The sequence below is a fragment of the Terrapene carolina genome, unplaced genomic scaffold, assembly GCF_002925995.2.
Source record: "Terrapene carolina triunguis isolate 2854851 unplaced genomic scaffold, T_m_triunguis-2.0 Scaffold111, whole genome shotgun sequence".
NCBI classification, from domain to species: domain Eukaryota; kingdom Metazoa; phylum Chordata; order Testudines; family Emydidae; genus Terrapene; species Terrapene triunguis.
Genome location: NW_020664462.1, coordinates 24,188,769 through 24,213,317, shown reverse-complemented (window position 1 = coordinate 24,213,317; position 24,549 = coordinate 24,188,769). Strand labels below are relative to the sequence as shown.

General features: G+C 42.3%; 1 protein-coding gene across 1 annotated transcript in view; it reads left to right on the top strand.

Moving 5' to 3' along the window:
- The window catches only part of CCNY (cyclin Y), a 214,049-nt gene that overhangs the window by 125,053 nt on the left and 64,447 nt on the right, over nucleotides 1-24,549 (top strand). The window contains exons 2-3 of the mRNA XM_024198292.3: nucleotides 12,693-12,767; nucleotides 23,625-23,659. Of these exons, the coding sequence (XP_024054060.2) occupies nucleotides 12,693-12,767; nucleotides 23,625-23,659 (110 nt within the window). The remainder of the gene's footprint in view (nucleotides 1-12,692; nucleotides 12,768-23,624; nucleotides 23,660-24,549) is intronic.

Below are 24,549 nucleotides of genomic sequence, written 5' to 3'. Positions count from 1 at the left end.
GACCTATCAGAAGTTTAATGCTTTTATTGACCATTTGCCAGAAGAACATTGAGAACAGTTGGTGGCAAAACTTCACTGCAAGCTTCCCTCAGTGTGAATATGCTGAGAAGAGTTGAGGAGTAGGTGGAGCTATATAGTGCCAACCTCTTGGGTGCTGGTTTGAGGAGCACAGTGCATCCCTGGGAGCAGTGTTCCCCATTACTGCAAAACCAGGGAGCTTTGAAATGTCTCCTTATAATCAACCTAGGCTGGTGAAGCTGGGAACTGCCCACAATGCAGAGCTGGGGTTAATGCTACTGTCTAGCACTGAAATGTTTAAATGTCAGGTAGATGACTGCATGCTGAATCTGATGATTTTCTGGTACAGATTTAAGCCTTTCAGATAAACTTGGATCTCTTTTATCTCCAGGTTAACCCAAAATTTCTGTTCACGAGTAAATAGATGGAACTTTGACTTGGATAATTTCTGTTGTGTATTTTACCCAATTACAAGATACGAAACAATAGCCTGCCAGCTGCTGCCTTTTGTGGGTTAAATGTGTAGCATTACAGCCAGCATTGTTCATGGAGTCTGTAGTTTAAAACCTCTTTGGTATTTGGCATTTAAGGTATTAAAACATTGACATGGCAGGTGAAATAATTTGGTGTAGCAACAACTGATAGTTTAAGTCTGTCAGGATATGATTGCAACTCCAAGTTTATTTTGTGTCTTTAGATTATTATTTTAAATGAGAGGGCACTGTGCTTTGTGTAATTCACGTCTCTCCTTAAAATACACCTCTTCATAAAAATCACACCTTCTTTTTATCCTTCCTTCGCATCACTTCCAGTCCCTCCCTGTTCTGAGCTATTATCCAGTATGTTATTGCCTTCAAATTATAAACTCTTCAGGTTAGGAAACCTGTTTTGTAAAGACCCTTGTAAATGCAGTGACATACAAATGTTTTATGCAGTATATACACACTGATGCAATCATATTAAAAGAAAAATAGTTTAAGGGGTGGATAGACCATTAAATTCCTATCCTGCATCTGCCTCCATGCAGTTCACCCATGCAAATTCAGTTGCAAGATTCATAGATTACAAGGCCAGTAGGAGCCACTGGGATCATCTAGTCTGGCCTGTTGCGTGACACAGGCCGTGGACTTCCTTGAATTCATTCCTATTTGAATTTGAGCATATTTTTTAGAAAAACTTGCAATCTTGATTTTTGATGGAGTTAGAATAAAGCCTTAGAATGGATCGGCTTTTTCAAACTTATATTCATGATATTTATGATATAATTTGTTCCAGCTGGCAGGCCTGCAGCTCAGATCCTTAGGGTCTGTATGAAATAATTATCATTTCAGGGTAACTTAAAATACAGTGTTAATTCCATTTTCAAACAAGAAATACTTCCCCCCCTCTTTTGGGATTTTGTTGTAAGTACAAGTTTTACAATTTTTAGCAAAACCTTAGCAATTCATCTTTGAACACCTTTATTGGGGAATTAGCTTTCTGTAGCAAATGCAGAACAGATAGCTCAAAACTCTTGTTCTTCACTAGTTCACATTTTTCCTTAATTATTGTACATTAAGTAGGATTAAAGACTTAAAAACAAACTGACATCTATATTTTTATTCAAGAATATGATGGGTAGTATGTAATAGGCAGGACATTGAGTCAGGACAGAGTATATAACACTGGTATCATGGAAGTATATGTTGTAACTCATTCAATTGCATCAGTATTCTTCCTTCTGGTATTTTATTTTCTCAAGGCTACAGCTCTCATTATTTTTGAGTTCCTCTGGTGGAAGCAACATTTTTCTTCTTACACTCACAAGCCTTGAAAACAATATTTTTCCTGTGTATTTGTGTGTATATCCATGTATTATATATATGGTTACAATTATGTCACGGAATCCATGACTTCCAGCGACCTCCGTGACATTGGGGGCCACCAGCTGACCAGCTGCCCTGTAGTGTGAAAAACTGCTAACTGTACTGAGCATGCTCAGTAACATCTGCTGAAGCCAGCAGTGGGGGACCCCTGCAGCAGTCCAGCCTCTGCGGGCCATGGGGGACCCCGCAACTGACAGGCAACGGCTGGGACTCCTGAGATCCCCCAGGGTCATCCCCCCCCCCCCAGCAGCCGCTCAGCCGCCGCGAGTAGCCGGTCCCTCCCGCTGTCGCAGGCAGAGGGATCCTGGAGCTGCTCAGTGCCTGCTGGAAGGGCCATTTCCCCCCCCCCCGCTGGGGGGGGGGGGGGGGGAGAAACCTAGGAGCTGCTCAGTGACCACGAGCTGCCATCCCCCACCCCTGTAGCTCCCAGCCACCTCTGGCCACAGCAGAGGGACCCCGGAGCTGCTTAGTGGCAGCTGGAAGGGGCCCCCCACTGCTCCCCAACTGTTGGTGGTGGGGAACCCCCCCCCCCCGCCATGCTCCATCTCTGCTGGGCAGTGGGGACACTTCAGTTCCCAGCTGCTGTAGGCGGGGGAGGGGCAGGATGCTGGGCCCTCTTCCCTCCCCACTTTGTCTGGAATGATTTTAATAAAAGTCAGGCACAGGTCAAGACAAGTCCCTGCTGCTCCTAGGTGGAGGCGCGGCTAGGCGGCTCTGCGCACTGCCTCCACCCACAGGTGCCACCCCTGTGGCTCCCATTGGCCACAGTTCCCAGCCAGTGGGAGCTGCGGAGCCAGTGCTCGGGGCGAGGTGGAGGCAGTGCACAGAGCTGCCTAGGAGCAGCAGGGACAGGTCGCCGATTGTGGGGAGCCACCTGAGGTGAGTGCTCCCCAGGATCCAGCAGCTGAAAACCCCCCGCACTCCAATCCCCTGCCCGCACCCCAAGTCCCTCCCAGAGCCCACACCCCGCACTACCTCCCATGCCCCAACCACCAGCCCCGCACCCCCTCCCGCACCCAAACTCTCCCTTCCTCTTAGTTAACTGGAATTTCCCCCCCATTCCTCCAACGTATGTTGATAAAAAAGCTGTTACTGTAGTTTCCAACATCACCAAGGTGCCCCAGTGTGTAGAACAGAGCAGTAAATGGATATGGCCAGTTTTCGCAAGCTTAAACCTAGAAAAGACAGAATGAAAGTCGAAGGAGAGAAAAACCTTAATCTCAACTACGATCAGTGGTATTGGATTACAGATTGCCACAGTGGCTTGAAACCTTGTGGTCAAACTGGACTCATCACTGCTCCTGGACGTGCCATTGTCCTAGTGACCAGGAATTTCTTCTCTCTCTCTAACAAACTTGCATCATTCTCTCTCAGGCAGGGACCTAGCCATGGTGATCCATGCTTTTACCTCCTTCGAGTTAGGTGACTGCACCTCACTTAAGATGGGGCTAAACACAGCTTCCACAAGAAAGCCAGAAGACTTACAACTCTCAGCACCCTGCTTTATATTCCACAAAGATCAATTCGGCTGGCTGTCCATTCACTCCAGAAGAGAATTCCTGCACCTGATTCCAATCTACTGTCCCCTTGAATGATTGCAACCTGGCTCCCTCAGAGATCACCTTACCTTCTGCAACCCTCCAAGACCTCTATGCTCCATGGGGACAAGGCAGCTGCAGAGACCTAGATTTAGACCCTCAAGTGCGGGAGCCAGAGCTTTCTCAATATCAGGACCCTAGCTCTAGTGTAGGAAGAGCCATACAAAGCGCAAGCCTGGCTAGGTCTGAAATGCACCTTTTCAATGCACCTTTTCAATTTTCTTTTTTCTCCGGAAATCATTCCTATTTAATACATTTTAAAAATAAAGTTGTACATACATATTTGTACACCCCTGTCACCTGGAGGAATGTAGAGAGAAAACACCAGTTGCACTAGTTTCTTTGGCTTCTTCCTTACTTTGTTCAGCACGAAGGCCCTGATCTAGCAAATCACTTAAATATGTACTAAACTTTAAGCATGTGAATAGTCCCAGTGGCTTCAAAGGGAGTATTCCTCATTTGCTTAAGTGTTTTGCTGGATTGTGCCCTTGGATGCCTAGGTAATAGATTCCATATATATAGAACAGATAGGCAGGAGCAATGTTGGCTGAAATTTGTTTTTCTGAATTGCCATCCTTTATATTATAATCTAGGAAATGGCTATACATATAAATTGCTGCTATTACATGTTCTAGACCCTGGCATATAATTCAGCCTGATTATTTGGGCTTTTGAAAGTTGAGGAAACTTCTGAACAGATTGGGTTAATTCCCAAAGCTTGGTATGCTATTGCATAATTTCAGAAATCAACTCCAAAAATGGTATTTTGAAAGATTCCAGTTAGACATGCTGCATAGTAGAGTGAGTCATTCAGTTTTTCAATAGGCAGATTGTATCCCTGCATTGACTTCTTTGCATAAATTATAGAGATTTTATAACACAATACAAGGCGATCTACAAGAACCAGGAGTGTTTTTTTGTTTTTTCCCTATGATTTCATTTTTTAAAAAATAATCTTTGGTTCTGTTTCTTTTGATGGTAGGAGACTGATTAGGGATATCATCATCACTTGACATACCCATTTAACACACTTTGACCTTTATGGGGATTATGTTTCTGCCATCATGAGAATATTCCCTAACCAGTATTAAGCTAAGATAAGCAGCCACCAGAATGAAGAAGGCAATATAGAAAACCAACAGACATATCTCAGGCATTAAGGACCAAATTGAGATTATGTCTAGGTCAGTGTAAGGAGACTCACAATTCCTACTTGATTTCCCCCTTGATCCGCGAGGCAAGCAACCTATGGCTCTTTACCAGTAGCAGATTACTTCCACCTCTAATCCGCAACTTGCCCGTATCAGCTCAGTTGCACTGGCTGGCACATTGGGAAGTGGAACCGAGAACCCAGCCACTACTCACTCCTCTCTGCTCACCCGCATGCAGGAGAAATAGCACCTCTTCTGAGCCAGCTTCACACACGCACCCTGAGAAGCAATTCGGTTGACTGCACAGAGTAGAGGGTGTGTGGGGTAGGAGATAGAGGAAGGTCTTATGCCTCCTTATTCCCTTGTGTGGCAGCATAAGAGCAAGGCACTATCAATGCTCATTGAAGTCAGTGGGAGTCTTTCCACTGACTTCAGTGGGCACTTAATTCGGGCCTATGTTTGCTTGAGGTATGTAGTTTTATTCTTTGGGCATTCCTGCTGTTGTGTGCTCAGCACTGAATTTCTGTGTGAATATTAATTGATGTATGTTTTTGTCTTCCATTTTTACATACTTCAGTGAAAACTAACAATAATCTATGGATACTATACAAGTGATCAATATTATCCTTTACTAACTTCTGATTAAACATGAAATAATGGGCAGAACATTGCATCTAGAGGGAGGTAAGTAATTTCATTGTGTTTTATAGCTGTTCAAATATAAAACAGGTGTAGGTCATGTTCAGTAACATCATTTTTTTATTGTCACAGCATGGGAGTGGGAATATAGTGCATTTTATTGGCTGAAGAATAAGAAACAAGTTCTTATTTTTCTAAAATTAAATATGATGTTAACACTGTTGTCTATTCCAAGAGCCATATATAGAGTTTTTGAAACCAGGTAACAAAGTGTTGATTTTCCTATTGCAACACAGTGAACGCTCTGTGTTCCTCAGAAGAAGCTAGTTGCTAGGATACTTGTCCTTCATCCTCTTGTGGGGCTAGTGTTTCTATCTGTATATGCTAATGAGTTTAAGGAATGGTGATATGTCTTTAAAATTGTGCCAGAAAAACCACTTCCCCTTTTTTTCTTGTTTCGTTTTGCCCAATGCTTTCTGACCATGAGTTTTAAAACTTAGATCTTTAAGTACTTGGATCTTTCTGAAGTAAAGAATGAGGCAGAGGCAGATGCAAGTATAGAAAGTTTTTACTAATGTGTCGTAAGCTTTTTGGGTTTGCTGAGGTTGTGTTCTACTTCAGACTGAAATGTGTTTCTCAATGTTGCTATATCTGAGAGATGATTTTGTTTTGATCATCATGTCTTGGATTTAAACTCCTAGTCCAGGCTCTAAATGGCCTGAAATGGAATTGTTTCACAGACTACTCCTCTGTGATCAGAACTTGACCTTAACAGCTATGATCCTTACAGTATGTTTACAGTGCAGCTGGGAGCGTGCGTCCCAGCCTAGGTAGACAGATATGCACTAGCTCTGCTCGAGCTGGCGTGCTAAGAATAGCAGTGTGGGTGTTGTGGCACAGGTTGTGGTATGGGCTAGCTACACGAGTTTGGACCCAGGGTATTGGGCAGCTTTATGCTCGTGCCACTGCCCGTGCTGCAGTGTCCACTCTGCTATTTTTAGCAGGTTAGCTCGAGCAGAGCTAGCCCGTGTCAGTCTACCCCAGTGGTTCTCAAACTTTTGTACTGGTGACCCCTTTCACACAGCAAGCCTCTGAGTGCGACCCCCCTCCCTTATAAATTTAAAACACGTTTTTATATATTTACCACTTATAAATGCTGGAGGCAAAGCAGGGTTCCAGGTGGAGGCTGACAGCTCACAACCCCCTGAGGGGTCCTGACTCCCAGTTTGAGAACCTCTGGTCTACCCGAACTGAGAAGCATGCTGCCAGCTGCAGTGTAGACATACCCTTCGGGACTTTGGTTCTGACAGTTCTAAGGGCCAAACATACATGACCTTCCTGTAGTCACCTTTCAGATTTTGGAATGGCTGTGTATGTTCCAACTTCTCATAGAGAGCTCAGCTAAGACTTGCCTCTCCTTTTCTCATTAGCTTGCTCACAAAAAACTCCTTTTAAGACAGCAAATCCGTCAAGAAATACGATATGTTTTCTTGGCACACTGCTATGCCAGGGAAGAATACAGTCTTTGGTCTGATTGCATATTTTTATAATTCTGTTGTTCAGATACCACCGTGGGAGGTGGATTATTGACCGTCATGTTGTGGAGGTGCTTGAGGCTGATTTTTACCCTTGAAGAAGAAATTGTTTGGGAGTAAAAAAGACTTTGGGCCCCAATCCTGCAAACATGTAGGCACACGTGTAATTTACTTATGGGATGAGTCTCTGACCATTCTCAGGCTATGCAGGGCTGTGAGTCATCTTGTTACCGCCTGCCTTCAGTGTGAGGGAGTCTTGATTGTGGTAACTGGGTCAGTTCCCTAATGCCAGCCACTCAGGCACTCTCCTCCGGGCTATGCCAGCCCTGTCTTTGTCTTGCAGGTTAACAAGAGTTGTGCTTCAGTCCCCAACTCTCTTGAAGCATTCTCCTGACTCAGAAATCCCAGATCCTTTGCCCCCAATGGAGCACTTTACCAGTTTCACTGTAAACCCCTGCTCCTGTATAACATACCACACTTGTGAGTACTTATAATAAAACAGAAAAAGGTTTATTTAAGAAAGGATAGAGATTCAACTAGAAACAAGAGAATGTAATGGAAACAAGTGGTTACAATACAAAATAACAAAACTCAAACTAGGGTCTACACTTACTAATAGTTGCCTTTCCTATCTAATAAAGTATTTTTTCCTCTCAGAGTTGAGTCACTTGCAGAGTTGGCTGGTTTTACAGGAACCAGAATCCATACTTTCATGAAAACACCCCTGCGCCGAGATGTTTCCTCAGTGAATGGATGCCTCTCCCCGCTCGGTGTTATACTGAAACAGGCTTTTGTCTCTATTAATAGACAGAGCAATTCCCTGTCTGATGTAATATTCCTTTTTTTAACCTCCAAGTGGTTTTGATTGTTTGCAGTTGTCTGATGGTTTTCCATTGGTTTTGGAATGGAGCAAGGTTTGACAGTTAAGCTTTGCATAATATCATCGGCTAACTAGAGAGGTATGAGAGTTACTTTCTGCTTGAATGGGCATCCCTGAGACATATTTTCCACTGGTGACTAACTTTTACTGCAAGACCATAAAGCATATTTTCAGAATAGTTAGATTATTCTTTCAGTATTACCCGTTGTAGTCCCTAGGGCTAGCTTGCCTTTATTATATTATGCCTTTATTATACTCAGCAGTAATGCAAGGAACCTACAGGCCTGTATCCTGTAAGACACTGGCTTCAGCAGTTAGCATAAGGCTTGAGGCCTACGGACTTCGGCACGGATAAACAGCCCAACGGTAACCCCCAAGTTTTTGGCCACTGGTGATGAGGGGGAAGGTGACGGTGATGAAGAAGATGATAGCTAACATTTCAGGTTGTTCTGCAAGGGGATGGTGTGAGTATATGGCTGTGCAGATGTGCATTCTGTAGTATCTCTATGCACCTTACTGAGTTTGAGTGCTTGTGACTGAGCTAAATGTATTAATAAACTATTTATAAATATAGAAGAGTTCCTATAGTGTGAGTGTTTCAACTGTGCAGATCGGGGTTCCCAACTATATAATAGTTTGAATAATACTGGGCCTGATCTTTGGACAAGAACGTGGCAACTCTCGAAGTGATAACTGGGAATTCTTAAGCAATCAATATAATTATTACATAATCTATAGATAAAGGTACACCATACATATATACATCTTGCAATGATTAAGTCTTAAGTCACAAACTGTCTGTAGATACCTTACATGTCAGTCTTTATCAATAAATACCCTGTAAGATGTGTTGTGTAATGAGTTTGTTGGGCCTGAGATGAGTTGATTGCAAAGAATAGGGGGCTTCTGTGTCATGGAGACCCAGTAAGCTCACTAGCGTTTGTGCATGTGAATAAAGTTATGCTTGCGTTGGTAGAATCAGACCCTTAGTTTATGTAGCTATATAAACCTTATAATCCTCTGAAATGGTACCAAATGTTGTCTTCTGTAATGGAATAAAAATGCATGGGCAACTAAAGAGGTGGAAAAAAGCAACATTTAAATTGTGGTAAGAGGCCAAAAAATATTGAAAATATTGAAAAGCTAGGGAAACATCCCAGTGTGCAGCATGAGTCAAAAGGCTCGGACTTGATCCAAATGAAATTGATAGCAAAACTGCTACTGACCTCAGTGGGGAAGAATCAGTCCCAAAGTTTGCACAGAAGACATCACCAGAACAATAAAATTTAGGAACCTTAATTGTCTACATCTGACATACATGTTTATATTCCACTAAAATGTTCTATGCTGGGAGCAGATGGAATCTCAGCTGGTTGGGCTGAGATGCTGCCCAGTTTCTTTCCTGTCTAAAGTACAACACAACACATGTCCAAAGGTACTGGCCACGGTCAGAGACATGGTACTGAACTAGATAAACCTTGGGTCTGATCCAGCATGTCAATTAATTTTTTCTTGTGTTCCTAAGAGTGCTCGCTATTCCAACCATGGCATTGGTGAAAAATAAATTTTTTTCTTATCACTGCTCCAGATTGAATTATCTTTTCTCAGTCAGTTATGGACTTAAAGTAATTCGTGTTAAATTACCATAGGCACAGTCTTTGAAAAGCTCCAGCACTTGAATATCTAGTATCTAAACCATTTAATTACCTTTCATAATAAAATTTAAAACACAGTGTTGCCTTATAAATTGCAGCAGTCTAAAACAGTTTACCTCTCCATGTCCTGTCATTATTAAAAGAAATGAGAGGCTGCACAGGGAGTTTGAAATGCAAGCTTGAAAGGAGAAGGAAGAGCTATCCAGTATAGACTGGTGTTTCTATTGGGTGAGGGGAGGAGAAGAGAAACTCATAATGAAGGTGTTGAGACTGATCTTTTAACTTTCAGCATCTCCAAGTTTTTATAGTGACATTTTTTACAGCAATTTTTGTAATACAATGAATTGATGACAATTAGAGCCTCTTAGTTTTTTTTTTTTTCCTTTATAAAATATGCTATGGTACAGAGCAGAACATTATAAGCAAAGATATCGTTTTGGTACAGATTTTTATAGTTGACTTCATTGCTTGCTCTCTTTTCTCCTTCCCACCAATTACTGAAGATTGTTCAGGTCACTTAAAATTTCTCTGTACCTCAGTTTATCCTATTGGGAAATGGATAATGTCAGAGTTTATGGGTAACTGCACCTGTATTTTCCCCTTTGTGGTACACTCCAGGAGCTTCCTCGGGTTTCTACCCAGCTATCCTGTCTCTGAATAGGGACTATTCTCTCACTCCCCCTGACTGGGGTTTTAAGGCTGCACAGCCTCCTGCCTTACACTGTGATTTCCCCAGCAAGCCAATTTGTCTAAAAGCGTGCCAGTGCTTTCTCTCTCTCTGGGGGCTATGAACAATGTATTGCCAGCAGTTACAAGTTACCACACAGTTCTTCCTCAGCAAAATACATTTATCCTTAAGATAAAAAAACCAGAGCCTGAAAACTTGTTCACAAGATGTAAATCTTCATCAAATAGTGATGTGCCAATAGTATGTAAACACTTTATAGCCTAAAGCAGTGTGTTTCAAACTTTTCTCACTCGCAGACACCTAAAAAATTTCGAATGGAGGTGCCGACCCCTTTGGAAATCTTAGACATAGTCTGCAGACCACAGGCTGAAAACCACTGGCCTAAAGCATTTTTTCTTCTTTTAGCTCATCCTTTTCAATACATTGTCACAGGAGAACATTGTAGCTGAAGAGTTAAATATTTCAAATTCCTGTCACTTTTTAATTTTCATTGTATGTTTTGTTCCTTCCACACTATGTCCCTTTATAGTGCAGTTACGTTATTTAGGTGGAAACTCAGCTTAGAGATGTGGTCATCGGTTTTTCTTTCTTAAATTTCCTGAAAACAGTGCTTGAACCTGTGCCAAAATGTCCGTATTTGTTGAAAAGACAAGGGGTTGATCTTATGGCCTTAGACTTGAATAAAAGGAAACATCTGGCTGCTCAAGTGCTATGTTGAAATGTCAGAGTTCAGCTACGTGTTAAGGAGATTGCTTTGACTGATTTTACATTGCTGTGATGTAAACAGAAGTTGCATAGAAACCTATACAGTAGGATAAAACCATATTGGGTTTTATTTATGACTGTATGGAAGATGACATATTACACAATTTTAAAGTATGGATTACAAAATGAAATTCATCTTGGGTTCAGGTTAGTGGGTAATTATCTTAGCAGCACCACCCATCTCATTGCAGGTCATCTGATGTTTTTTACTTCTCCAGTGCTGTTTTTAAGTAAGGTATGGAAAGCCACCTGAAACATGTTATTTGTAGTCATGCACTATTGTTCAGAGTTATCAGAGAAATAAGATGGCCATCTCAGAATCTTTTGTCGGCCTCACAACAAACTATGGTTTCTAGGAGCAGTAATCTGACTTTTCTAAAATGGTGTGGTGACCAGTTTGGGATGGATTCCTTTGTAAAGTGTGCTGAAATAATTACTTGGCAATAATGAACCCCTTTCTAATTGAGAGTGAGAACCCTGTATAGATTGATGTGTGACACTTGTTGCATATCAGGCAGAGCTGGTAGGCCTGAGCAATTGAATCCAGCAGTGGTTCCCAACTAACAACATCCCCACGGACAGTGCTTATGTTGGAGGTTGCAGGGTGAGGATCATGCATGGGAATACAATTGAGACCATGAAAACATTAAGGTGGGGAGAGAGCAAGGAGGTGCTGGTTGTGATGTTGGGGGAGAATGTGTTGGAAGGTAATGGAGAAAAGAGGACTGGCCAAAAGGGATAAGAAAGGGTAAGAGAGCAGAGAACAAGGTAAAAAGATTGGGTAAGGAAGACAGTGAGTATAAGGGGGATAGGCGGAGGGAAATATAGGAAGCTAAGGAGATACATGGGAGAAGGGAGGGTCCAGCCATGTGGGAGAACCTAATCACTGAGCTTAAAAAAAAAAATCTTTTATCTTGACAAGGAATGGGGCTTGATTTCAGATTTGCTTCGCTGGCCAGGGGATATGTTAGGAGGGGCAAAGATAGGGAAAACATTTTTTGTGGGCAAGATAATATTGCCTGACAGAAAGGTAGCAACCCTCTTTACGGGCTCTGAGGCAAATGTTTATATTGGGGTAAGAAGAATAAATGCTTTCTAGAGATCAACAGAAGGGCGGAAGAGAGGACACAGGATTGCGGGCGTCATGCTCAGAGAGAAAGCAGAAAGATTAGAGATGAAGTGCCCATTTTTACACCATGCTCAGGTAGTTAGCCAGAAGTAAGATTTATGAAGAATTGGTGGCAGAGGGAGATTTGGGGACAGGTGAGTTTGGGAGGGTGTTAATCTTGCCAAAGAAAATATTACTTTCTGGAAGTTCACATACGTTCTGAAAGGAGGAAGCCGGTTGGTACTGACTTAATTTGTGACCTGGTACCATATGGCATCGTTATGATTATCTTGGTGCATTCTTTTTAGAAATGAAGTTGCCACAGCAGGAAATGTGCCATTCTGTGATGCTTCCTGGGAACCTTTTCCAAAAGTGTAGCCTTTTTAAACGCTCTGGTCTAGAGCTAACTTGTTTAAATTAAACAGCAATAGTTGCTTATTGTAATCACATGTAACAGTGGAAAGCCATCTACTGTCTGCATGGTTCTACATAATTGTTTTACAGTACCTAATTCTCCTATATTACATTTAGAAGGCTCTATTCCTGCACTTGGTTAAGTCTTGGGAGTGTGGAAGGGAAATGAATGAAAAATTTACAGGTCTCGACTTTGTATTACAAACTTGTAAAAGCTGCTTGTCTTATTTCAGTCCAGTAGAAACCAACTCTTTCTGATGCAAGTAGTCCTCACTCCAGTGGGGACCATTTGTGGGAATAAGGGCTCAAGTCTGCTTGTTGCATTGGGCAATTATAAACTTTTTAATGTATTGTAACTTTGTTTCTTTCTTTCAAGATTTGAACATGGAGTTCAACCCATCGGATCACCCAAGGGCCAGCACAATATTCCTCAGTAAATCTCAAACAGATGGTAGGTTACTGGATTTACTACAGTTTTCTCTTTGCAAATTATTTCTAAACTTTGCAGTAACCTATATTAAGTGGCGGTTTTTTTGGTTTTGTTTGGATTTTTTGCCAAGCTTCAGGAGAACAAGACACAACACTGGCAGATTGGTTTGGCTAAACATAATCGGCCAGATCCTTAGCTGGTGTTAATTGGAGCTATGCTGATACACACACTCAGAGGATCTGGCCTGGTGGATTATTGTTAGTAATTAATGCACAATAAGGTATGATCCTGTTTCTTTTATGCAAAACAATAAAATCTAAGTTGACTTCAAAGTGATTCTTACCTGTGGAAGGACTACAGGATCAGGCCCATAGTTATCGCCATGCTCTCTAATTTATTTGAATCCTAACCTATTGAATTAATTTAAGTGTCAGAAGGTTGTTAAAGGGTATGGGCCCATCCTGCAAACACCTGTGCACATACAGAAGTTGACACCTGTGAATAGTCCTGTTGAGTAGACCCCACTGGACTACTCACATGCATCAAGTCGTGCACATGAGTGGGTTCACGATTGGGGTCTGTTGGACCAGTCCCACACACTCTTATTTCACACGAGTCATCATATTGAAATCATTTGGACCCATGAATGTGCAGAGAGATTCACATGGGGCCTGAGGCAAAGCCCATTGAAGTCAGTGACAGTCTCTCCATTGACTTCAGGTAGCTTTAGGTCAGACCCATGAATAAATGGTTACAGAATTGGGCCCTGTAGCATGTTGACTATTACAAGTTCAAAACATATAATGGAGCTACAAATACTAATAACATGTAAAAGAACTAGTTTCTGTGAGTGTAAACCTTTCAGTACAGTTGTCTTTCAGAACTAAACACAATGAGCCAGGTTCCCAGCTAATGTACATCCACGTCGTTTCGTTGGACCAATGGCAATTTAGACCAGCTTAGGGTGTAGCCTGATGTCTTCCCCCATACAGGTTGAAAACTGTAAATCCCAGTTCACGTGAGCTCTTTGATGGGTTTTAAAACCAAATCAAAAATATCCCTTCATTTTTATTGATCAGCATGGTTTGACAGTATCTTTTATTTGTCTGGGTGCTTTTAATTTTTTTTTACTTGGAGACAAAAACAACCTGATAGAAATTAAGCCTGTTTTGTTTTTTTTTGTTTTTAAGCGAGCCTCTTGATGTAATTAGTGGAGTGGAAGCCACTTATTTTTGGCTAATTGAATCTACAATGTCCAGCTTGAGTGATGTTAGTGTTTTGTCAGAAGTAGACATGAATAATGAATACAAAGCATGTTATTTTCTACCCAAACTTTCCAAGCAACTTTTCTGTTGTTTGTTGTAACTATAGTGTGCATTCTCGGTGCTCCTTTTTGGGGGCATCTGAACTCTATTTTAGACTTACTGAGTAAATGATACTGTACTGAGTTTTTATTCAGCTAAGTGCACATTTGTATTTCAGAAATTCTAGTGACATCTTTTTTTAGTTTTTGTTGGTTTTCTGGTAGTTTTTGAAAATGTCGTCTACAGAGAAGATGCATTTTAGGCCCTGATTCTGCAGTGGGTTATGTGTGGGTACTCTTCTGCCCTTGGAGGCCTACTGACTGCATCTGCAAGATTGGGGCCTTAATTAAAAGGCAGCGTGGTAGAATGGGGAGAGGGAAAGAGCCAGGAACTTGTTGCTCTACCGTTGAGTTGCTGTGAGGTTTGGGTATGTCACTTAACCACACACACCACCTCTCATCCTTCCCTGGGCTTGGCAGTCTGTAAAATGGGCATGGTGACACTTCCTTACATCACAGTGGTATCATGAGAATTAATTAGTTAGTGTCTGTACAGCATTTTGAAAGTGCACAGTAATATTTGAATGCTAAATATTGTTCTTAGAGCTGGTTGAAATGGTGAAAATTTTTCACAGTCACTGGAAAACATTTGATGGGCTCTAATTATTATAATTTTTTTTTTAGTGACTGATTTTTTATAATGTGTAGATTATGAGAAACTTTAAAAAATGACAATTAATTTACAAACTCTGATTGCTTTTAGCCCAGTTAATTGAGTTACGCAGCTTCTTCCAGTTCAGAGAAAAGGAAGGAATTTATTATTCTCACAAAACAGTATGTCAGCTTGCTGAACTGCCTCAGAAATTTACCAGCTCAGGTATAAAACCTGCTCGTCAACCTTTTGACTTGATGATGAAAAAACAAATGACATCTTACTCGCCTGCCAAATGAAACACTGTCCTGCAAATACTCCTGGGTATAGTGCCCAGAACAATCACATTTCAGTGGGCTAAAGAACAGCAGTAGGCACTATGCCTGGTTGTATTTCAGGCCCATTGTATAAATAGATCAGCTATGTAGGGATAGGAAAAAAATTTCAATAATGTTGCATGATGTCAAACTACAATATCATAGTTTATGTAGGGGGTAAGCAGAGCTAGCGTAAGATTTGTCAGATTCCGTAGGACCCTATATCAATGTTCAAGTCATGGTAGTGTACAATGCATCTAAGAACTGAGTCTATTTAAGGCCCAATAAATGTTAATCAGGGTGCCAAATAGTAGGCTCAAAGTACTGCTTATGTAAAAAGTCTTCAATTTTTTTCCTCCTCTTCACAGGGACTGTTCAAGGTGCTAAGCCTGGTGACAATCCTCCTAGCATGTTAGGAGTACCACCTTTGATATCTTTAAACTTATTTTAGAACTCATTTAAAAAAAAAAAAAAAAGCTTCATAGAATATTACGGTTGGAAGAGACCTCAGGAGGTCATCTAGTCCAACTCCCTGCTCAAAGCAGGACCAATCCCCAACTAAATCATCCCAGCCAGGGTTTTGTCAAATCAGGCCTTAAAAACCTCTAAGGATGGAGATTCCATCACCTCCCTAGGTAACCCATTCCCATGCTTCACCACCCTCCAAGTGAAATAGTTTTTCCTAATATCCACCCTAGACCTCCCCCACTGCAACTTGAGACCATTGCTCCTTGTTCTGTCATCTGCCACCACTGAGAACAGCTGAGCTCCAACCTCTTTGGAACCCCCCTTCAGGTAGTTGAAGGCTGCTATCAGATCCCCCCTCACTCTTCTCTTCTGCAGACTAAACAAGCCCAGTTCCCTCAGCCTCTCCTCATCAGTCATGTGCCCCAGACCCCCTAATCATTTTTGTTGCCCTCCGCTGTACTCTCTCCAGTTTGTCCACATCCTTTCTCTAGTGGGGGGCCCAAAACTGGACACAATACTCCAGATGTGGCCTCACCAGTGCCGAATAGAGTGGAATAATCAATTCCCTTGATCTCCTGGCAATGCTCCTATTAATACAGCCCAATATGCCATTGGCCTTCTAGGAACAAGGGCACACTGCTGACTCATATCCAGCTTCTCATCCACTGTAATCCCCTGATCCTTTTCTGCAGAACTGATGCTTAGCCAGTTGGTCCCCAGCCAGTAGCAGTGCATGGGATTCTTCCGTCCTAAGTGCAGGACTCTGCACTTGTCCTTGTTGAACCTCATCAGATTTCTTTTGGCTCATTCCTCTAATTTGTCTAGGTTACTCTGGACCCTATCCCTACCTCTCCCCCCATCTTAGTGTCATCCGCAAACTTGCTGAGGGTGCAATCTATCCCAACATCCAGATAATTAATAAAAATGTTGAACAAAACCGGCCCCAGGACCGACCCCTGGGGCACTTCACTTGATACCGGCTGCCAACTAGACATCGAGCCATTGATCACTATCTGTAGAGCCCAACAATTTTTAGCCAGCTTTCTATCCACCTTATAGTCCATTCATCCAATCCATATTTTTTTAGCTTGCTGGCAAGAATACTGTGGGAGACCATATCAAAAGCTTTGCTAAAGGCAAGATATATCACGCCCACTGCTTTCCCCATATCCACAGAGCCAGTTATCTCATCATAGAAGGCAATCAGTTTGGTCAGGCATGACTTAATGTTTTTAGGAAAGTAAAAACTGATAAGAACTGTGTCATCATGGGGGATTTTAACTTCCCAGATATAGATTGGGTAACAAATGCTAGCAACAATAATAGGGCTCAGATGTTCTTAGACGTGCTAGCAGATGAATTCCTTCATCAAGTAGTAAGTGAACCGACGAGGGGGGATGCCATTTTAGATTTAGTGATGGTGAGTAGTGAGGACCTCGTTGAAGAAATGGTTGTAGGGGACAACCTTGGCTCGAGTGACCATGAGCTAATTCGGTTTAAACTTAATGGAAGGATTAACAGAAATGATACTGTAACTAAGGTTTACAATTTCAAAAAGGCCAACTTTAATAAATTAAGGCGACTACTTAGGGAAGTGGATTGGGCTAACATACTTAGGGATCTAAAGGCAGATGACGCCTGGGATTATTTCAAGCAGAAGTTGCATGAGATGTCTGAGGCCTGTATCCCGAGAAAGGGAAAACGATTAGTGGGCAGGAGATTTAGACCTAGCTGGATGAGGGGGAGTCTCAAAGGGGCGATTAAGAAAAAACAGAAAGCGTACAGAGAATGGAAGAAGGGAGGGATCAGCAAGGAAACCTACCTTAGTGAGTTTAGAGCATGTAGGGATGCGGTGAGAAAGGCCAAAAGCCGTGTAGAGTTGGACCTTGCGAGGGGAATTAAATCCAATAGTAAGAGGTTTTATAGCCATATAAATAGGAAGAAAACAAAGAAAGAGGAAGTGGGACCGCTGAAGAATGTGGATGGAGTGGAAATTAAGAATAATCTAGGCATGGCACAATATCTAAATGAATATTTTGCTTCGGTCTTTAATAAGGCTAATGAAGCGTTTAGGAATAGAGAGAGTAGGACAGAGGGGAATAGAGGAGGGGGGATAGACATTACAGTATCAGAGGTGAAAGCCAAACTTGACCAGCTAAACGGGACTAAATCGGGCGGACCGGATGATCTTCATCCTAGAATACTGAAGGAACTGGCGCGAGAAATTGCGAGCCCCTTGGCGACAATTTTTAATGAATCTGTAAACTCGGGGGTGGTACCGTTGGACTGGAGAATAGCTAATGTGGTTCCTATTTTCAAGAAGGGGGAAAAAAAGTGACCCGGGTAACTACAGGCCTGTTAGTTTAACTTCTGTAGTATGTAAGGTCTTGGAAAAAAATTTGAAGGAGAAAGTAGTTAAGGACCTTGAGGTGAATGGCAATTGGGACAAATTACAACATGGGTTTACGAAAGGCAGGTCGTGCCAAACCAACCTGATCTCCTTCTTTGAGAAAGTAACAGACCTTCTAGATAAAGGAAATGCGGTGGATCTAATATACCTCGATTTTAGTAAAGCGTTTGATACGGTTCCGCATGAGGAATTATTGGTTAAATTGGATAAGATGGGGATCGATAGGAAAATCCAGAGGTGGATAAGGAACTGGTTAAAGGGGAGACTGCAGCGGGTAGTACTGAAAGGTGAACTGTCAGATTGGAGGGAGGTCACCAGTGGGGTTCCTCAAGGTTCGGTTCTGGGTCCGATTTTATTTAATCTATTCGTTACTGACCTCGGAACCAAATGTAGGAGTGGGCTGATAAAGTTTGCGGATGACACAAAGTTGGGAGGCATTGCCAACTCGGAGAAGGATCGGGATATTCTGCAGGGAGACTTGGATGACCTTGTAATTTGGAGTATTAGTAATAGGATGAGATTTAATAGTGAGAAGTGTAAGGTGATGCATTTAGGGATGACTAATAAGAATTTCAGTTATAAGCTAGGGACGCATAGGTTAGAAGTGACTGAGGAGGAGAAGGACCTCGGAGTCCTGGTTGATCGCAGGATGACTATGAGTCGGCAATGCGACGTGGCTGTGAAAAAAGCTAATGCGATCTTGGGATGCATAAGGCGAGGTATTTCTAGTAGGGACAGGGAGGTGATGCTTCCGTTATACAAGGCGCTGGTGAGACCTCACTTGGAGTACTGTGTGCAGTTCTGGTCTCCTATGTTTAAAAGGGATGAACTGAAACTGGAACGGGTACAGAGAAGGGCAACTAGGATGATCCGAGGAATGGAAAACCTTTCCTATGAAAGGAGACTCGAGGAGCTTGGTTTGTTTAGCCTAACCAAAAGAAGGCTGAGGGGGGATATGATTGCTCTCTTTAAATATATCAAAGGGATAAATACCAGGGAGGGGGAGGAATTATTTCAGCTCAGTGCTAATGTGGACACGAGAACGAATGGATATAAACTGGCCGTGGGGAAATTTAGGCTTGAAATTAGACGAAGGTTTCTAACCGTCAGAGGGGTGAAATTTTGGAACAGCCTTCCGAGGGAAACGGTGGAGGCGAAAGACCTCTCTGGCTTCAAGATTAGGCTAGATAAGTTTATGGAGGGAATGGTTTGATGGGATTACGTGATTCTAATCAATTAGGCAATAACGGCCATCGCTGGTAAAATGAGGGTCTGGCTAGAGAATCTTGCCTGTATGCTCGGGGTTCTGCTGATCGCCATATTTGGGGTCGGGAAGGAATTTTCCTCCAGGGTAGATTGGCAGTGGCCCTGGAGGTTTTTCGCCTTCCTCCGCAGCATAGGGCAGGGGTCGCAAGCTGGAAGATTCTCTGCGTCTTGAAGTCTTTAGATCACGATCTGGAGACTTCAACAGCAGAGCTAAGGGAAAGTGGGGGGGTCAGCTTTTGTGGCCTGCATCATGCAGGGGGTCAGACTAGATGACCATATTGGTCCCTTCTGACCTTAAAGTCTATGAGTCTATGAGTCTATGACTTGCCCATGGTGAATCCATGTTGATTGTTCCTGATCACCTTCCTCTCCTCCAAGTGCTTCAAAATGGTTTCCTTGAGGACCTGCTCCATGATTTTTCCAGGGGCTGAGGTGAGGCTGACCGGTGTGTAGTTCCCCGGGTTCTCCTCCTTCCTTTTTTAAAGATGGGCACTATATTTGCCTTTTTCCAATCATCCAGGACCTCCCCGGATTGCAACGAGTTTTCAAAGATAATGGCCAATGGCTCTGCAATCACATCAGCCAATTCCCTCAGCACCCTCGGATGCATTAGATCTGGACCCATGGACTTGTGCATGTCCAGCTCTTCTAAATAGTCCTTAACCTGTTCTTTCACTATTTAGTGCTGCTCATCTCCTCCCCATACTGTGTTGTCCAGGACAGCAGTGTGGGAGCTGACCTTGTCTGTGAAGACTGAGGCAAAAAAAGCATTGAGTACTTCAGCTTTTTCCACATCATCTGTCACTAGGTTGCCTCCCCCATTCATTAAGGGTCCCACACTTTCCCTGACTTTTTCTTGTTGCTAACATACCTGTAGAAACCCTTCTTGTTGTTCTTCACATCCCTTGCTAGCTGCAACTCCAGTTGTGTTTTGGCTTTCCTGATTACACCCCTGCAAGCTCGAGCAATATTTTATACTCCTCCCTCTGTCCAAATTTCCACTTGTAAGCTTCCTGGATGGCCTGTGTGTTGGACTGGAAACAAAGGGTGTGTGTACATGCTGCACACACTGAGTTTAAAGTGGAGGTTGTGGTTAATTCGGGGTTTTTAAAGTCAGCCACTGCAATAAAGTAATTTCCCCTCCTGTATTAGTTAGGGGAAACTTGATTGATTGCTACTTCAGTGTGTTGGAAATCCCCCTTTTCATTAGTTAGATAGAGCTGCCTCCTTCCTTCACTTCCATTAGGTCCTTACTTGCTAAATTCAACAATGCTGGTACAGTAATTGGCTTCAAAGGAAACCCCAGTTTATGGGATGAGCAGGAATGAAACAGACTGTGCTGTTTTTATGTAGACCAGCCCTCAGATCAGGACCAGTCAATTCCCTTGTTCCTCTAACAAGAGGAAACGTAGCTTTATTCCTGTACTAAATTATTTAGGAACTCTCAAAACATGAGAGGCTTTGATTGATGTGTAATTATTAACCCAGGGATATTGCCTTTCATCCTTTTGAAGTCTACCATTAACACTGCCTATGCACATTGCACAAAGGAATACTAAGAGAGCACAATAACAAAAAAAAAAATCATTTTTTCTCCGCCGTTTTAACCCTGGATAATTTATTCATTCTACTGTAGTAAAAATGCAGTTTTAACAATTTGAGTGTGCTTGCAAAAATGAGAACAGGTTATTTTGCCTTAAAATTAAAAGAAAATTTAGAAATTTTGGCAGCCCTCCTATCTGTTAGTATGCCTGACGAAATCTACCCCGGACGCAAGTTTTGTAAAAAAGGGAAAGAAATGTAATAGAAAAATAAATAGGGACTTAGAGTCTGAACTTCAAAATTGTGATTCTAAGTCTGTTCAGCTTCATTTCATCTTAAACCACCGTTCTTGAAGCCAAATACTTCAATTGTAGCTGTCTGTGGTACCAAATGCTAGTTAATTAGAATGGGGTCAAGTTCTACGGTTTGCACAAGAGCACTTTACACTGCTTACACCACACCAATGCCCTTGGGCAGCCGGTGAAGAATTCCCTTTGCACAAGGACACTCTGGTGGTGAAAAGCTGGCAGAAGTGGCGTTGACATCTCCTGTACCAGATGTCCTTATTCCTAATGTGAAGGGGGTTTGTTGCGGGTAGGATAGGAAGGAAGTGTGACAGAGTGGAGTTTTGCTGTTCCTGATGCTCCCCGTCATAGGTTTCTTGAGGGACCATACACTTTGCATCAGTGCTGGGCAGCCCAGAATTAGAGAATCCTGGCTGACTGTGGTCCCCCACTGGAGAATGAAGTTCAGTGAAGTTTACTTTCCTTTGGGAAAAGATGAGGAAAAAGATCAATCTGGGTCTTACAAGGAGAGAGAATCTGCAGAGTGAGGGTTGGGTCCGTGTCAGTCTGTCCAGCATTGAAAGAGGGTAAATGGCATGGGTGAATGAGCAGTAAGTGCAATACTTCAGCAACTGGAGAATCATACAATGGTGAGGGCACCAAATGATGTGGAGGGTGGGAGGAAGAATATGGAAAGAGAAGAGTAGGGGATCAGGAAAAGCCGATAAACTGAACTATTGACCTGGGGCTCAGAGGCGTGTCTTGTCACTAATTTTGTTGTATGCCACAACATGCAGTATGAATGTAGCGAACACAGTTCTGGTACTAGATATTTGTGTGCAAATAAAGTTTTGATAAAGTACAAAATAAATTTTGCCATTATGAAATTACGTCTGTGCTTGGTAAAGTGTCTGCCTGCAGCTTGTGAAAATTATTTACCTCACTTACATTGTATTACACAGTAGAAAAATACTTTGACCAGATGTTAAGTAACCAAATGATGGTAGATATTTTCTTAGATTTATTATTTACTTAATTGATGGAATAACACCCGCTTGGAGCTTCAGAATAGAAAGAACAGCATTGCAGCAGAAGGACAAGCAAGCAGCTTAACTGCTTACTAGCCAATCAGAATTCTCCCCCCCCACTGTGTTTTGAAAACTGCACAATCAAATACACGTAGCAAATTAAGAGTGTTCCTTTATCGTCACATGACCCTCCCCAAAATGCTGGGGGCAGGGGGTAAGGCCAGCAGCCGGGGAGATGAAGGGACAGGGCCAGAGCTGGAAGGGAAGAGGCGAGGTCAGAGCTTCTCTTCTTCCAGCTTCCTCTTCCAGCCATGTTGTCTGGCGCTGCATGCAGCGGCTGTACTCTCCCAGGCAGTCTCAGGCCACGCTGCTTGCTTGGGACAGCCCAGGCAGGCAGAGAGGCTGGAGGCTACCTGGGAAAGTTCATTAATGGCTCCACACATGCCAGGGGGACTGGAGCAGAGCTGCTCCCCCCCCAGCCAGGTAAAGGGGACAAGTCATATGGGGAAGTCAATTGGGGGGCATGGCAGAGAGGAGTCACATGAGGGGGTCATGTAGGGGGCAGGGACGTGTCACGTGGGGGGGTCACATGGAGAGGTCACGTGCCCTCCTTTAGCTGGTGCCCCCTTTGTGTCCCTCCCACTAGCCACCTTTTGGATGAGAAACAAATGTTTGTGACTTTTTATAAGCAAGCAATCTCATGTTAACAAGGTTGCACGTATGAATACACTGAAATTGTGAGTGTGAATATATGCAGACATAGAATCAAAATTTGTAAAAAGTCTTTTAAAAAAAATCCTCGCATAGTATTCCTCCCATGGAGAGGAAGTGAGAAAAAGACTCTCACACGACTGATGCTAGTTGTGTCGCTTAAGGTGCTTCTGGAAGATGCTCAGATACCACAGTGGTGGGCATGGTGTAAGAGAGAAAATAGAGAACAAGATCAAGCACACCATAGTGCCTTTAATCACCTATGGTATTAAACCATTATTAGTTTAATTCCACTATTTGGTTGTTATGTTACTGGTATCCTACATGCAGCATTATCACAGCTGTTGAACAGAGCTCCACAGGCTGGCCAAGGGATGAGTTAATAGGAAATATATTGACAAAAATTAAACCAGTATATAAAATCAGTTGTAACAAGCATTTATCTCACCATTAAAGTTTATTTTAGCTTGCTCCTTTGCTTGTAAGCTTTTTGTCTGATAACTGTGGGCCTGATCGTGCAGCTATTACTCATGCTGAGTAGGATTTACTCATTGAGTAGTCCCATTGACTCCAGAGCAACTACTCCGCATGAGTAATGGCTGCAGAGTTGCACTAAGTGATTTTTGGAGGCAGAGTTCCAATGCATGCAGTCTTAGTGAAATATAAACAGATGTGAATTTTAATCATCCAGCACAATGCAGAATTTTAAATGCCTTTAAGTGTCCAGGTATGTGAGATGTTCCTTCTGTGCTCAAATAATGAGTGAACTTGATTAGTGTGATAATGATGTTACACATAGATACCTTCCTACTTTTGATCGTAAAATGGTGTAACAGAAGCTTAACTGAGACAAAATACAGTCATATAATATTTCTATTACATTTTATGTTTTTGCAGTGAGAGAAAAACGCAAGAGTCTCTATATAAACCACGTAAGTGAAAATGTCTCCCTATGTGGCTTTATATGTTGTCTATATTATGCAGAACTAAGAATCTTTGTAAGTAAATCCCTTGTGTGTGAGAGAGTGTAATGTTGCCCCTGGGGACTGAACCATGGACCTCAGTATGTAAAAGCATGGGTCTTTACTATTTGAGCCAAAGGACCAGTTCCATTAGCTTGGAATTAGTAGCATTCACACAAACCTGTATATGTGGCATAGCCACTAGAAGGGACAGAGAGCCACACTGTGTTAGCGTGGGTTATATTATTATTTCAGATGAATATTTTTTTGAAAAACTCAAAAGTTAAAAATGTGCTTGCAGTGTGTAAGTTTGTATTATGTGGAGAGTCTGTAGAGTATCACTGTTATTTTTGAAAAGGGCTATTAAGGTCCAAACTGATGGGATGCATTGCAGAACATATACATAATATATGGTAAATGTTAGAGTAATCGTTATATACTCTTAATATTTATCCTATACCTTTTTCTTACTTCTATTCTTTTCAAATGAATACATTGTGGGGCTGCTGCCAGTGACCTCAAGAGCAAAACTCCAGTTGACTGTGTTAGGGACAGGATCAGGATCTTTATTATCATTCTTTGTATTACCTTAGCACTTTGGAGCTTTATAGATCAAGAATTATCACAGTGTAATCAGCAATATTGCCAACCCCAAATATTCAAAAATCATGAGTCAGGTCCCAATAAATCATAAGATGTGTAAATAACATAAAATGGAGAAAGCAGCAAAGAGTCCTGTGGCACCTTATAGACTAACAGAGGTATTGGAGCATGAGCTTTCGTGGGTGAATACCCACTTCGTCGGACCATGCATCACCCACAAAAGCTCATGCTCCGATATGTCTGTTAGTCTATAAGGT